The following is a 14759-nucleotide window of genomic DNA, read 5'->3' on the forward strand; positions in this document are numbered from 1 at the left end:
TTGGATATCCAGCGCAGACACGAGGAGCCGAATGGTCACCTTCTGTGCTGCAACAATTCTGTAATTGTGATCAGAATATGTTTTTTAAGCTGTTGTAGTCTGAAGGTCCAGTACTTTGAGCTAACCAGAATTTACTTGTAATGCAGCGAATTGCAAAGTCTTTTAAATTTTCAGCTTGCAAAAAAAAAACACCCAGGAAAAGTAAAAGGATGGCATCAGTGCAAGGGTATTTCACTAGTGACATGATTTTTGAAAGCATGATTTCCTTTTGGCTTTTGTCATTGTAATTCTTTTGAACATTGACCTTTAAAGACCAATGCATAAAATGTTGAGTTTATAGCTTTCTGTAATTTAGCATGTTCTATTTGTGTAACTGTGTTGTCTGTCTAGCAAGGTGCATTATAAACCCCTTCATGTATGGAAATTCCATCCTTATTTCTAGCTACAAGTCATCCAGTGCATCGATGTGGCTGAACAGGCTTTGACGGCTCTAGAAATGTTATCACGCAGACATAGTAAAGCCATTTTACAAGCTGTAAGTACTACTTGCCTAATCTATGAAAGCAGGATGTAATGTGCTGCAAATTAATCTGAAATTGAAAAATGATGGGCAAATTGTCAAGTTCATTTCAAAGCTCAGCTAAAAGTTTGAAAACAAGTCACTGCAAACTTGGAGGTGTGGCACACAGGATAATATGAACTGCCTACAACAAGGCACATTGATAGGCTAGCAGAATGGGCAGACAGGTGGCAGATGGAATTTAATACTGACAAGTATGAGGTGATGTACTTTGGCAGAAGGAATAAGGAGAGGCAATATATACTTAATGGCACAGTTCTAAGGAGTGCAGGAACAGCGGAACCCGGGGGTGCATGTGCATAGATAGCTGAAGGTGGCAGGACATACTGAGAGTGTGGTTAGTAAAGCATATGGGATCTTGGGCTTCATAAATAGAGGCATTGAGTACAAAAGCAGGGCAGTTGTGCTGAACCTTTCTAAAGCTCTGGTTAGGCCCCAACTGGAGTATTGCCTCCAGTTCTGGGTCATCACACCAGGAAGGATGTGAGGGTCCTTGAGAGGGTGCAGAGGAGATTTGTCAGAATGGTTCCAGGGATGGAGTATTTTAGTTACAAGGTTAGTTTGGAAAAGTTGTGTTTGTTCTCCTTAGAACAAAGGAGATTGAGGGGAGATTTAATAGAAGTTTACAACATTGTGACAGGCTTAGATAAGTCAGTCAAGGAAAAACTGCTCCCATTAACTAATGGTACAAGGTCAAGGGGGTGCAGATTAAAAGTTTTGGACAAAAGATACAGGGGGAATATGCGGAAGCACTTTTTCTTTTACGCAATAGGTGGTAATAACCAGAAACTTGCTGCCCACAAGTGCAGTGGAAGTAGAGACTTTCCATGACTTCAAGAGGAAGTTGGGTGGCCACTTGAGAGAAATAGACTTGTAGGGCCACGGCGATCGAGCGGGGGAGTGGGATTGACAGGATAGTTCCCTGGAGAATCGTCATAGACTCAATGGGCCAAATGGCTGCCTTCTGTGCCATAAATGATTCTATGACAGCAAATTTCTTGGTGGTTGGAGGAAGACAGCATTTCTCTAGTCCTTAAAGTTCATACATTAATTGCTTTTCTGTTTTATCCCCTGAAGGCAATGATGCATGCTAGGATAAGCTGTAGAGCTAACAGCTGTATAGGCCTTGTCCAAATAGTCATTTGTACATGAGTGGTGGTAACTGCTATCAGCAGGGGCCACCAAGCTTCATGCTAGTCCCACCTGATGTTCTGTACATCTGGGTAACTGGTGCAAATTAGGAGTAGTATTCCTAGTGTTTAATCCTGTTCAGGTGATGGGCATTAGCTGGGGACTCAATGTGCTCATTTATAAGGGAGCAGGCTGAAACAGTAGTTAGGTTGGAGGTGCACCATTTGTAATGTGTCTGAGTAAAAGCTTGCAAATCTGTAAAGCTCCAGGTCTATTCTTCACTGCCAGGTTTTTCTTCCCCATTTGTTTTCTCCTCCTTTGTACAGACATTGAGGCCAATTGTCGCAGGTGGGTTGTGTAGCTGAAGGAAGCTTCAGCTAATAGATCAAAAAACTGAGCCTTTTCTGGGTCTCTGTGCAGTGCCACAGGAACAGGAGGATGGTGTAGATGAATATGTGGCTGGCGAGATGGCGCAGGAAGGAGGGCTTTACAATTCTGGGGCATTGGGACCGGTTTTGGGGGAAGATGAGACCTGGATGGGTTGCACCTCAACAGGACTGGGAACAATATCATGGTGGGGAGATTTTCAAGTGCTGGTGGGAGAGGATTTAAGCTAGGTTGGCAGGTTAATAGGGACCTGAATGTTGATTCAGAAGGGAGAGAAACAAAGCTGGAAATGGAAGGCAGAAAATTAGTAAGTCGGTGTGGAAGGCAGGAGGGAAAAAGGCGAGAAAATGGACAATAAAGGAGTTTGGCAGAAATTTGTGGTAGTTTGCTTGCATTGAAGTATATATCGAGACAGATGAGCTGAGGGCACAGATAGACACTTGGAAGTGTGATATAGCAATTACTGAAACGTGGCTTAAAGAAGGACAGAAATTGAGGCTTAACCTTTCTAGTTACAGGGTTTACAGATAGGATGGGGGGGGGGGATTAAAAGAGGGCAGTTGCAATATTAAAGCAATAGCTGTGAGAAGGGATATGTTTTAAAAGATCATCAAATGAGGGCATATGGGTTCAACTGAGGACAAAAAAAGGAGCAGGCACATTGCTGGGTGTATGCTATAGACAATATGTAGGCAAATTGCTGAGAAATACTGAAACAATAGGGTAGTAATAGGGGATTTCAACTTCACTAATAACTGGGATAAAAGCAATGTTTAAAAAGTATAGAGGGTACAGATTTCTTGTGTTCAGGACAGCTCTTTTCGCCAGTATGTAGCAAACCCAACAAGATAAGGGGAAGCTCTGGTCTTAGTTTCAGGAAATTAAACTAGGCAGGTGGAAGGGGCATCAGTGGGAGAGCATTTCGGTGGTTAGGTTTAGCGTAGTAATGGAAAAGGGCAAAAGATAGACCAAGTGTAAGAGTTTCAAATTTGGGAGAGACCAATTTTACGAACAGTAGCTGATTTGACAAAAGTGAACTGGAATCAGCTACTTAAAGGTAAATCAGCATCGCAGGAGTGGGAGGCATTCAACGAAAGTAGCTAGAGAGGGTTCAGAATAAATGTTCCCTCAGAGAAAAAGGCTGGGATTCACAAATCTAGATGACCCAACCACTAGATGTCAAAAAGTTAGCGGAGGACAGGGCAGTGGGACTGATTGACAACTCTGTGGAGAGCCAGAATGGACTCTGGCGTAAATGACTCTATACCAATACCAAGACCTCAATACTGCAGAAAGCCTTGGAGTAGTGTGTGCGCAGGGGTGAAATTATGAAGGAAATTAGGAAGGCAAAGAGGCCATGAAAAAATATTGGCAGGGAAAATCCAAAGATGTTTTATAAATACTTAAAGCAAAAGGCTAACTAAGGAAAGTAGATCAGATTAGAGACCAAAAAGGGAACCTGCATGGAGGCAGAAGCTATGATGTGAATACTTTGCATCTGTCTTTCATTAGAGAGGGTCGATGCAGACATTGTAATTGAGGAGTGTTAAATATTAGATGGGGTAAACATAGAGGGAGGCATAAAGTGGATAAATTGCCAGGGCTCAATGAAATGTATTCCAGGCTGTTGAAGGAAGCCAGGGAGGAAATAAAGGATCTGGCCATCATTTTGCAATCCTCTGGCTCCAGGTGGGGTGCTGGAGGACTGCTATTGTACCGTTGTTGAGAAAGGGATAGACCGAGTAATTACAGAACAGTCAGACTAACGTCGTTGGGGAAAATTATTGGAAAAAGTTCTGAGGGGGTCAGTGTTAATCATTTTAGAAATGCATGGATTCATCAAGGACAGACAGCATGGTTTTATTAAGGGAAGATCATGTCTGACCCTCCTTGTTCCCTACTCAATGAGGGTAGCATGTTTGATCTGGTCTACATGGATTTTTACTAGAGCTTTTGACCATGTCCCATGTGCCAGACTGGTCAGGAAATTAAAAGCTCATGGGATCCAAGGGAACATGGTTAGTTCAGTCCAAAATTGGCTCAATGGCAGGAAGGGAAATGTAGGGGAACAGAGAAACCTTGGAGTGCATGTCCAGATACCTGAAGATAGCAGGGCAGTTAGATAAGGTGGTTAAGAAAGCTTACAGATACTTTCGTTAGCTGAGGCGTAGAGTAGGTTATGCTAGAACTGTATAAAACACTAGTTAGGCCACAGCTAAAGTACTGCATACAGTTCTGGGCACTACATTACAGGAAGGATGTGATCGAACTAGAGAGGTTAGAGGAGATTTGAGGATGTTGCCAGGAATGGAGAACTTCATTTATTTATAAAGATTGGCTAGGCTGGTGTTTTCTTTGGAACAGTGGAGGCAGAGGTATGTAAAATTGAGGGGCTTAGAGTGGATAGGAAGGAGTTATTTTCCTTAATAGAGGTCAGTAATCATGGAGCATAGATTTAAAGTAATTGGTAGAATGATTAGAGAGGAATTGAGAACTCTTTTTATCCAGAGGGTGGTTTGGAGTAGGTGGGGTTGGGGTGGTCTGGAACTCACTGCCTGAAAGGGTGGTAGAGGCAGAAACGCTCATGTCTTTTTAAAAAAAAATAACTTGGATATGCTTTAATCTATAGGGCTATGGACCAAGAGCTGGAAAGTCAGATTAGGTTCTATAGTTCTTTTTCAGCTGGCACAAATATGATGTGCCATGAGGCCTACTTCTATAACATTTGTCATCAGAGACATTTTAGCCCAGTTTTACAAAACCAGGAGAAAAAAAAAACAAAAGTGATGGAGCAATCTCGGCACATCAATTTAGTCCCATCCAGGCAAATGATGCAACTATTTCAGCTTAATGAACCAACCAAACTAAATTTTCTGGGAGAAAAAAAAACCTGCAGACAATTCAGGAAGAAAATTCTGTGAAGATTGCCTCCAACTCCCAGAACATCAAGGGTTCTGCTGACTACTGTAACCTATATTCTCAGTGCTAACTAGCAATTGACCGTCTACTTGGAAATGTACTTTTCTCTCAGAAGCTTGCTATGGTTTATTTTTAAGGACTATAGTGACTACTTAGCTACTACTTGTTTTGGTAGTCTATTTTAGAAGGCAGTTACTGAAGATATGTACTTCCTGATTCTTACCCAAACACGTTACTTATGTATTATGTACATGCTGTTTAGATCTACTGACTTAATCATCTGAAATAATGTGTACAACTAGACTTAATTCAGTGTTTTCTTCACTTCAAGAACTTTCTTCATATCCTGTAAGCTTGCTCTCAATTTTCCAGTGATGTCCAAAAAAGCAACATTTGCTTTGTATTTTGAATATTTTTGTAATGTAGAAAAGGAATTTGTATAAAAATGCCATTCCATGTATTTTAAGATTATTTTGCAAAAATGTTCTTCCCTATCTTCCCTTTATCTCACCACCTCCCTCTGCGATCTCCCAGCGTGATGCTAATAACTTTTCTTGATTTTAAAGGGAGGATTGGCTGACTGCTTGCTGTACCTGGAGTTCTTCAGCATCAATGCACAGCGAAATGCTCTGGCAATAGCAGCAAACTGCTGCCAAAGTATTACTCCTGATGAATTTCATTTTGTCGCTGATTCATTGCCTTTGTTGACCCAGAGGCTGACCCATCAGGTACTGAAGATAAATTTTCCATTAGTGATGATGAAACCTATACATGTTAATTCTGTTAATTTATTTTCACAATTTATGTTGAAGTGTGAAAATGTAAATGGCTAAAACTAAGATTATTGTAAAGTTCATAAAAGCTACTTAAGTTTTTCAGCTGGTAGCTCCTATAGTGAATCTGCTACAACCAGATTCTCATCAGTGCAGTCCTGCTGGATATCTTTAGATTAGTGGCATGGAAGACCCCATTACTCACTTGCTTTTATGCTGCCAATAGAAAATTACAGCTAGTCTGTGTGCATGCATAGCATTTTGGATCCTGTAGTGTATACTGTTAACAGGAAGACCAGCTGCACTTGATGAATTTAATATGGGAAAGCAGTTCGGTTCACTTGCCCAAAATTTGGGCTGCAAACCAATAATATTTTTTGAACTCGTGCTGATTTGAAACAGAATTCTGATCATAGTATAAAATAGACTCTCAAACCATTTCCTATGCATTCCTAATTAGATAACTTGAGTTGAGCTTGCAAGGTTTCTTGTTGCTAGTTTTAAGTGCTAGGTCATAGAATCATAGAAAGTTTAAGGCACAGAAAGAGGCCACTTGGCCCATTGTGTCTGTGCCAGCCTAAAAACGATCCACCTATTCTAATCCCACCTTCCAGCATTTGGTCTGTAGCCCTACAGAGTAGGGCACTTGAGGTGCATATCCAGACTCTCTTTGAATGAGTTGAGGGTCTCTGCCTCAACTACCCTTTCAGACAGAGTTCCAGACCCCCACCACCCTCTGGGTGAAAACGTTTTTCCTCATCTCCCCTTTAATTTTTCTACCAATCACTTTAAATCTATGCCCCCTCGTCACTGATCTCTCTGCTAAGGTAAACAGGCCCTTCGCATCCACTCTATCCAGGCTCCTCAAAATTTTGTACATTTCAATCAGATCTCCCCTCAACCTTCTCTGTTCCAAGGAAAACAACTCCAGCCTATCCAATCTTTCCTCATAGCTGCATTTTTCCAGTCCTGGCAACATCCTCGTAATTCTCCTCTGTACCCTCTAGTGCAATTACATCCTTTCTGTAATGAGCTGACCAGAACTGCATGCAGTACTCAAATTGTGCCCTAACCAATGATTTATACAGTTCCAGCATAACCTCCCTGCTCTTTTATATTCTGTACCTCAGCTAATAAAGGAAAGGATTCCATATGCTGCCTTAACCACCTTATCAACCTGTCTTACCTTCAAGGATCTTTGGACGTTCACTCCAAGGTCCCTCACTTCCTCTACACTTCTCAGTATTTTCCCATTTATCGTGTATTCAAAAGTGTCCAAGTACCTTCCTAAACTTTTTTTTAACTGAATTAATGTGTAAAAATGCTTTAGTATAACTATCTTCAATTCAGTATTTTTTAAATCTGCAATTCATCCTTGGCTACGATGTCAGTTAAGTCTTTGCATCAAACTAAGTTACTGAAGTATGGAATCTTCCTTGTGGCCAGTCTTGGCAAATCTGACAAATTTGCATTGTGGTTGCCACCAAGTATGCGACCCATGTAGAGAACCACTCTTGGGGCCACTGAAACCAACTTTTGATGCACCTCTATGCTTTTGGTGTATGCAGTTTTATCTACCTACTTTAACAGGATATTACGGTTTCCTGAAGTGTTCATTTCATGTTTGCAGTTGTGTGGCTATCAATTATTCAGTTTTTTTTTCCTGGTGGCAAAGGAGCCTGGATGTGGAAGAGAGATGCTGGTGGAGTTTGGAGAGACTTTAGGCAACACTCTTTGTGGAATATGTCTTGACATACAAGGTTATTTGACTTCTAATTAGCCTATACAGGCTAATTCTAATTTTTTTTTATACCCCTTAAATGACTGCATATATTATATTTGAATATTCGCTCCAGCACATCTGTATTCATATGAATTAGCCATTCCTAAAGTTATACAGGGTTCGCATGTAGGTGAAGATTCTACACAGGTACTTGGTAGATTCCTTAAATGGACAGCCAGGAGGAGGGCAATTAGTCTTCGCTAACTCTTCAGCTGGAGCTATGGAGCCCTGTTTTTGTACTTTAATCCCATTTTCATACCTTACCCCATATGTTTTTAAATACTTGCCAAATTCTCTTGTTACATGTTTGCTGTTTCAAAAGCCATTTTTGGCAAAACTTTCCATGTTCTAAGAAATTTGGAATGACTTTTTCTCATTCTTGTGATCCTGAGTTTGCATCCCTTTCTTACTGATTTGCTAACCAGTGGAAAGTATTTTTCACCTCCAAGCTATTAATTTTGAATCTCAATCACCCCTTGTGCACTGTTCCATTGGCAAAAGCTACAATTTTTTTGTTTCCTTATGCAACTTTAATCCCTTTGCTTGTCATTTTAATGAATTGCTTGTGCCTTCTCTGATCAGTGTAGAAGGGATTGCATGCAAATTGTCTGCTAAGCAAGTTCTGATCACTTAAGAGCATATAAAAAGATTGTAGACACCAGAGATGTTTGGTGTAAGCATATCTCCCTAATTTTGAGTCCATCATTGAGTAGCGAATGAGCAACTGTATGCAAGCTTATCCTTGAAATTGGCATTTGCAATTTGTACCTCAAAAACCTTTCAAATTTTTGATTTTTCTCAATCTTTAGTTAAACTCATTTTAAGGGTATGACCTTGGAAGCTGAAAGAGCTGGGATATTGATTCTAAACAGAAAACAGTAAATTCAATACATGGAACACAAGTATGATAAATCCTAGTCAAAGACAGGCAAAATGTGCTCATATGCCAATCCTTTTGAAGGCTAACCTGAACTCGTCCCAGGAATGACAGCATCCTTCAGTAAAATGGCAATAAATCATGGTTGGAAAATCTGAATTTAAAATACTAGTAAGCAGTGAATAAGAGATTATATTAAGTGCAATAGAAGGTATTTTCACTTCCATTTTAGGTATGGCTATAGGTAGAAAGCAGTCTTGTGTTGACTCCAGTAAAATTGGTATCCATACCATTAAAATTGTGCTTTGAAAATCTTGGTAGTTGGTTGCTGAAAACATAATTAACATGATGCACATTGTAAGATAATAAAAACAAGAAATGCTGGAACCACTCAGCAGGTCTGGCAGCATCTGTGGAAAGAGAAGCAGAGTTAACGTTTCGGGTCAGTGACCCTTCATCGGAAGGGTCACTTCACCGATGAAGGGTCACTGACCCGGAACGTTAACTCTGCTTCTCTTTCCACAGATGCTGCCAGACCTGCTGAGTGGTTCCAGCATTTCTTGTTTTAATTTCAGATTTCCAGCATCCGCAGTATTTTGCTTTTATTATGCACATTGTAAGGTTGTTTTGTAATCCTATTTTCTCAAACTAGTTCAGATGAAGGGCATAAATTCTAATGGATTTTGAAGGGCTGATATATTATGGAGTGGGAGTAACAGCTCAGTATAAGAAATTGAATTTCTTGGGAAGAGAATGGGATGGGCCCATGAAAATTCAGTGGAAAGACCAACCAGCTGAAAAATCTACAAGGCTAAACAGAATTCCAGCATATTGACTAGAACAAGTTAAATAAAACATGACAAATGCAACATGAAAGCAAATTGAATGGATAACTGAAATGGTTTCTTGTACTCAACACAAGGTGTTGTAGTGTTAATATGTATGAGTGCAAATGAAGTTTAATAAGTTTGGGGCAGAGAAAATGGAAACTCCATTTTTTTGAGAAGGAAAAAGGCTGAAGAGTATGGGTGCAATAGGGAAAGAAATGTTTTGTCAGATGGACAATGGCCTTAAGCTGAATTAGTTATTTCTCCAAGTCTGATTTACTTTTTCCCCTAAATATTATACAAGAATGAAGAAGTTTTGATCCTCTGCAATAATTTTGTAATTTTGAAAAGTACCAACTTGTGGTCCGGTGTGATATTTAAAAATGCAACTTTTTGTTTCTGATTAGGACAAGAAATCTGTCGAAAGTACTTGCCTGTGTTTTGCTCGACTGGTGGACAACTTCCAGCATGAAGAAGTAAGACATTTGAATGTGACAATTTACAGGGACACTTCCAGGTTATAAACAGTAGCAATGGAAAATTGTCAAGGCAAACTTCCTTCAGTTTTATTCTGTAAAGTTCAATGTTGAAGAAAAACCTTTTGTACATACTTGATATACAGTTCATAGCAGCTGTCTGCAGTTGGTAATATCTGTTACGTACTTCTAAACTTTGTCCAGCACTGGAAGTTGGCGCTTGAAGTGCAAATTACATTTTTAGCCTGTCTTATAAGATCAGGAAATGCAAAAATTGCTAAATTACCTGAGGTTTCTATCAGTTTCAAGAGTCTGTGTTGGATCTTTTTATGACCAAGATCAACTTAATGAAACAGATATTTTGTTTCAGAAAGCCTTTATCTAAAAAGTCAGTTGAAATTTAATTTTTTTACCCAATACACAGATTTTTATTTGTGGCCTATTAAGTTATCTCTGCAATACTTGATTTTTTTTTATGGAGAGGCCTGGTTATGTTTGCAACACTTAAATGACGAGAAGCAGTTCTGAATGGGAATTTGAACAGACTGTAACTGCTAAGCTCTGGTATGGTGGTATTGTCTCAAGTCAAGATTTGACATTTGATTGGGGAAACTGGAGTTCTCTTTTTCTCCTTTACAATTTAAAAAAAATTTGGGGAAAAGTATTTGTCAAACTTATACGTACAGAAGTTTTACATGAAAGAAAAACTATTTTAAAACTATGTTGTTGAGTGGATTTCTGTTCTCATCAGTCAAGCTCCCTATTAATTATGACCCATGTTAAAGGGACTTGGGAAAACTGATCCTACTGCATCTTCATGCTAGAGAAACCAAAGTGTTGAGAACTTGGGCTGTGTTGCTATAAAGAGGTTTTGTTCTCGATCACTGCTGTAAAAGTTCCAACTTGTTCCACCTTGCAATTGTAATTTCAGTTGAAGCTTTTTTGGTGGTGGATTCTTCCCTTTTTGGATTTCCTATACTTAGTTGCTTTTCCAGTTGTCTTGTATTTTTCGTTCCTCGTAGTTTCACTGTGTCTTTCTCGCCTGCCTTTAGTTCTATCAAGTTTTTGGCTGCAATAATGTGTAGTGTCCATCATGCATGCCAGCTGAGCGTCTTGACAGGCTTTAGGTTCCAGGCTACTAAACATGTTTTGAAAACTACAGCAAACTGATTAGTGTAACCAATTAATTTGTGGCCAAACCTTAGAAGCAAACCTGACCAATTTAAATGTAATGAATTTCAGCCATACCTTTTTTATACATTTGGTTTGTATATTGCTGGGTAATGACCTTCAGTGTTAATTTTGTTTGTATTTGGCTTCAGCAATTTTTTTTGAAGTTGGAGGAAAAAAAAGATCTCGTGTGCATTAAAGATCCAGGAGCAGTTACGTCTACCAACTTCACTGGTTAAATTGAAGCTTGAAACTCTGTCACTAATGCTTGTGTATTTTTCTGAAAGGCCATGTTGATGGGATTTTGTTTTTTCTTGTATGTTTCCCTTTGATTTAAGACACATGTAGAATATGAATTTTGTGGAAGGGAGTGTTAAGAAAAACCAGTTTTGTTTTCTCCTAGGTCTCTGCACCACATACAAAGTAACAAATGCTGACCTTGGATGATTTTCTTCTGTCCCTCCCATCCTCTCCAATAAAGAAGCACTTGTCCTGTTTGTAATCTCTCCTTGACATCATGACTGAAATTGGAAAGCAAGTGATTGACTGACTAAATTGCTACTTATTTCTTATAGCGTCGGTCACGTCCTTGGGATATCCAAAAGTGCTTCACAGCCGATGAAGTAATTTTCAAAGGGTAGTCACTGTTGTAAAGCAGGGAAATGCACAGCCAGTTTGTGTCCTGCAATGTCCTACAGCAATGAGATAAACAACATAGATGTTATCAAGAACACTGGGAAAACACTCCTGTCATCTTATAGTACCATGCGATCTTTTAATACCCGCTTAAGAGGGCAGACATAGCCTCTGGTTAGCATCTCATCTGACAGAGTAGCCCTCCCTCAGTGCTGCACTGACGTGTCAACCTCGATTATGTGCCTAAGTCAGGTGACTAGAGCTTGAGCCCCTGATCTTTTGACTTGAAGGCAAGAGTGCTCCCATTGAGCTAAAGCTATCTTTAGGCTTGGCTTTATGGAACTTCCAGTGTGTTTTGCACCTACTCCTTCCCGAAAGTTTAAATAAGAACCTGAAATTCCGAAGAAGGTATATCTGTAGAGCTGAGATTCTTGGGTTGCAGTCTGTACTAACTCGAGTGCTGACAATTTCACTTGTTTTAGTAGTTGTAAATTCTCTACATTGGTATAATAATCCCTGTTGATATTGTGCAGCACTCGGTTGTGTACAGTAGCTTCAAAAGTTGGGTCTCCGCAAAGCTGACCCAATGAACATTGTATTCCTTTAACAGTACTTTGGACTTTCTGTAGTTACCCAGTTTTTTTTTAGGGGGTTTTCTCTATCTCCCCTGTCCCATTTTTGTGTTAAACCATAGCTTGTTTCATGTAGAAAACTACAGCGGTTTAGGAACTAAGGGCCTTCTGTGCTTTGACTCTGCAATTTGCCAGGCTTAATTCTTTTAAAATAAAATATGCTGACTCATTTTTGCCAATTGTCTTGAATGGCTGCACATATTGGGTGAAGTTAACAGAAATTAGCCAAGATGAGTTCAGGTAGCTCTGATGTAGTAATTTCCACTGCTGGATCTAACCATGTGCAAATGATTTGGTGTTAATCAGTGGCATTAAGCGTGGTCAGTAGCAGTCACTGAGGGGAGCGGCACTCATTGACATCATCCACTTTATATTACTGTCTTTGGTGTGTCAGTATCATATCTGAGCAACACTTGTAGAACTATGGCTTTATCTGGTCATTTAAGTTAACCAGGAGATTGATGCCCTATGAACAGTCACTTTCTCACTGGCCGAGTTGGGACCAAATGTGACCCAGCCGGTAGACTTGATTAAAACCATTCTGTGTGCGAGATTGATTTTCCAAGTTTCAAATTGTCTAATAACACTCATTCACATTTTGAGGATTTCTTCAATGTGCCCAGTGTTGATGTTTACTAATCAGTTTGACACCACCCATGGAGTTCCAGAAACGGTAGGTTGTTGGCTAACAGCTATTGTTCTGAATGCTATTGGGAAAAATTTGTGAACAGCCAACAGCTCTTGTTGATTGGCACTGAAGATGAGTCAAATGTAGTAGATCCTCAATTGAATTAATTGGTCTTTTTATTTATTTATTTATTTAGAGATACAGCACTGAAACAGGCCCTTCGGCCCACCGAGTCTGTGCCGACCATCAACCACCCATTTATACTAATCCTACACTAATCCCATATTCCTACCACATCCCCACCTATCCCTATATTTCCCTACCACCTACCTATACTAGGGGCAATTTATAATGGCCAATTTACCTATCAACCTGCAAATCTTTGGCTGTGGGAGGAAACCCACGCAGACACAGGGAGAACTTGCAAACTCCGTACAGGCAGTACCCAGAATTGAACCCGGGTCGCTGGAGCTGTGAGGCTGCGGTGCTAACCACTGTGCCGCCTTTTTCTTTTTAAAAAAAAAAAAGAGGTCAACACGTGCTGCAGAAAGGAGAAACTACAGAATACATTTTTATTCGTTCATGGGATGTGTGTGTCGCTGGCAAAGCCACCCCTAATTGCCATTGACAACTGAGTAGCTTGCTAGGCCATTTCAGTGGGCAGTTAATCAACCACATTGCTGTGGGTCTGGAGTGTAGGCCAGACCAGGTAAGGACGGCAGATAGGTGTTTTTTTTTACAACAATCGAGTTTCATGGCCCTATTACTGAGACTAGTACCAATTACAGACTTCTATTAATTAATTGAATTTTTTTAGTAATTGAATTTAAATTCTACTAGCTGTCATGGTTGGATTTGAACCCATGTTATCCAGAGGCTCAGGTTAATGCCCTGGGGACTTCTCCAGTGACATTATGACACCACTCTGTTCCCTGTGCTGCCAAATTCTTAAAAGGGGCACATTTCTAGTAGTTCTCCATTTAGATGACTCCCTGTATATATGTATTTAGAAGAATGAAACGAACAAAGATCAAGAACATAACAAAATGACAAAGGTGAAAACTAAGGCAACAACTGACCAGCAATGATTTAAACTAATGGGGTGGTGCATTTAAAAATTAAAAACCTTAAAGTTCCCTCTAAATTAAAACTATTCTGATTCTTTCATATGATGTTGGTGTTGCTGGCAGGGCTGACATTTATTGCCCATCCCCATTTGCCCTTGAAGGTGGTGGTGAGCCACCTTGCAACTGAATGGCTTGCTAGGCCATTTCAGAGGGCAGTTAAGAGTCAACCACAATGCTGGGAATCTGGAGTCAACATAGAGACCAGACTTCTCTTTTATTCATTAGGGGGATATGGGTGTTTCTGGCTAGGCCAGCATTTATTGCCTATCCCTAATTGCCCTCGAGAAGCAGGTGGTGAGCTTCCTTCTTGAACCGCTGCAGTCCTTGGGGTGTAGGTACACCCACAGTGCTGTTAGGAAGGGAGTTCCAGAATTTTGACCCAATGACAGTGAACGAATGGCTATATAGTTCCAAATCAGGATGGTGTGTGGCTTGGAGGGGAACTTGTAACTGGTGGTCCTATGCATTTGCAGCCCTTGTCCTTCTAGGTGGTGGAGGTTGTGGGTTTGGAAGTTGCTGTCGAAGGAGCCTTGGTGGTGGTGTTGCATCTTGTATATGGTATACACTACTGTCAGTGTGTTGGTGAAGGGAGTAAATGTTGAAGGTGGTGGATGGGGTGCCAGTCAAATAGGTTGCTTTGTCCTGGATGGTGTTGAGCTTCTTGAGCGGTGTTCACAAGTGGAGAGTACGCCATCATGCTCCTGACTTGTGCCTTGTAGCTAATGGACAGGCATTGGGGAGTGAGGGGGTGAGTTATTCGCCGCAGAATTCCCAGTCTCTGACCTGCTGTTGTAGCCACAGCATTTATGTGGC

The 14759-nt window shown here is 40.3% G+C and overlaps 1 protein-coding gene across 11 annotated transcripts in view; it reads left to right on the top strand.

Moving 5' to 3' along the window:
- Window positions 1–14759, top strand: part of trip12 (thyroid hormone receptor interactor 12) — a 185762-nt gene that overhangs the window by 88540 nt on the left and 82463 nt on the right. For all 11 annotated transcript variants that reach the window (XM_068042545.1, XM_068042547.1, XM_068042550.1 and 8 more), the window contains 3 exons: window positions 443–535; window positions 5584–5745; window positions 9685–9753. In XM_068042545.1, coding sequence (XP_067898646.1) covers window positions 443–535; window positions 5584–5745; window positions 9685–9753 — 324 coding nt within the window. The remainder of the gene's footprint in view (window positions 1–442; window positions 536–5583; window positions 5746–9684; window positions 9754–14759) is intronic.

The sequence above is a fragment of the Heterodontus francisci genome, chromosome 11, assembly GCF_036365525.1.
Source record: "Heterodontus francisci isolate sHetFra1 chromosome 11, sHetFra1.hap1, whole genome shotgun sequence".
Taxonomy (NCBI): Eukaryota; Metazoa; Chordata; class Chondrichthyes; order Heterodontiformes; family Heterodontidae; genus Heterodontus; species Heterodontus francisci.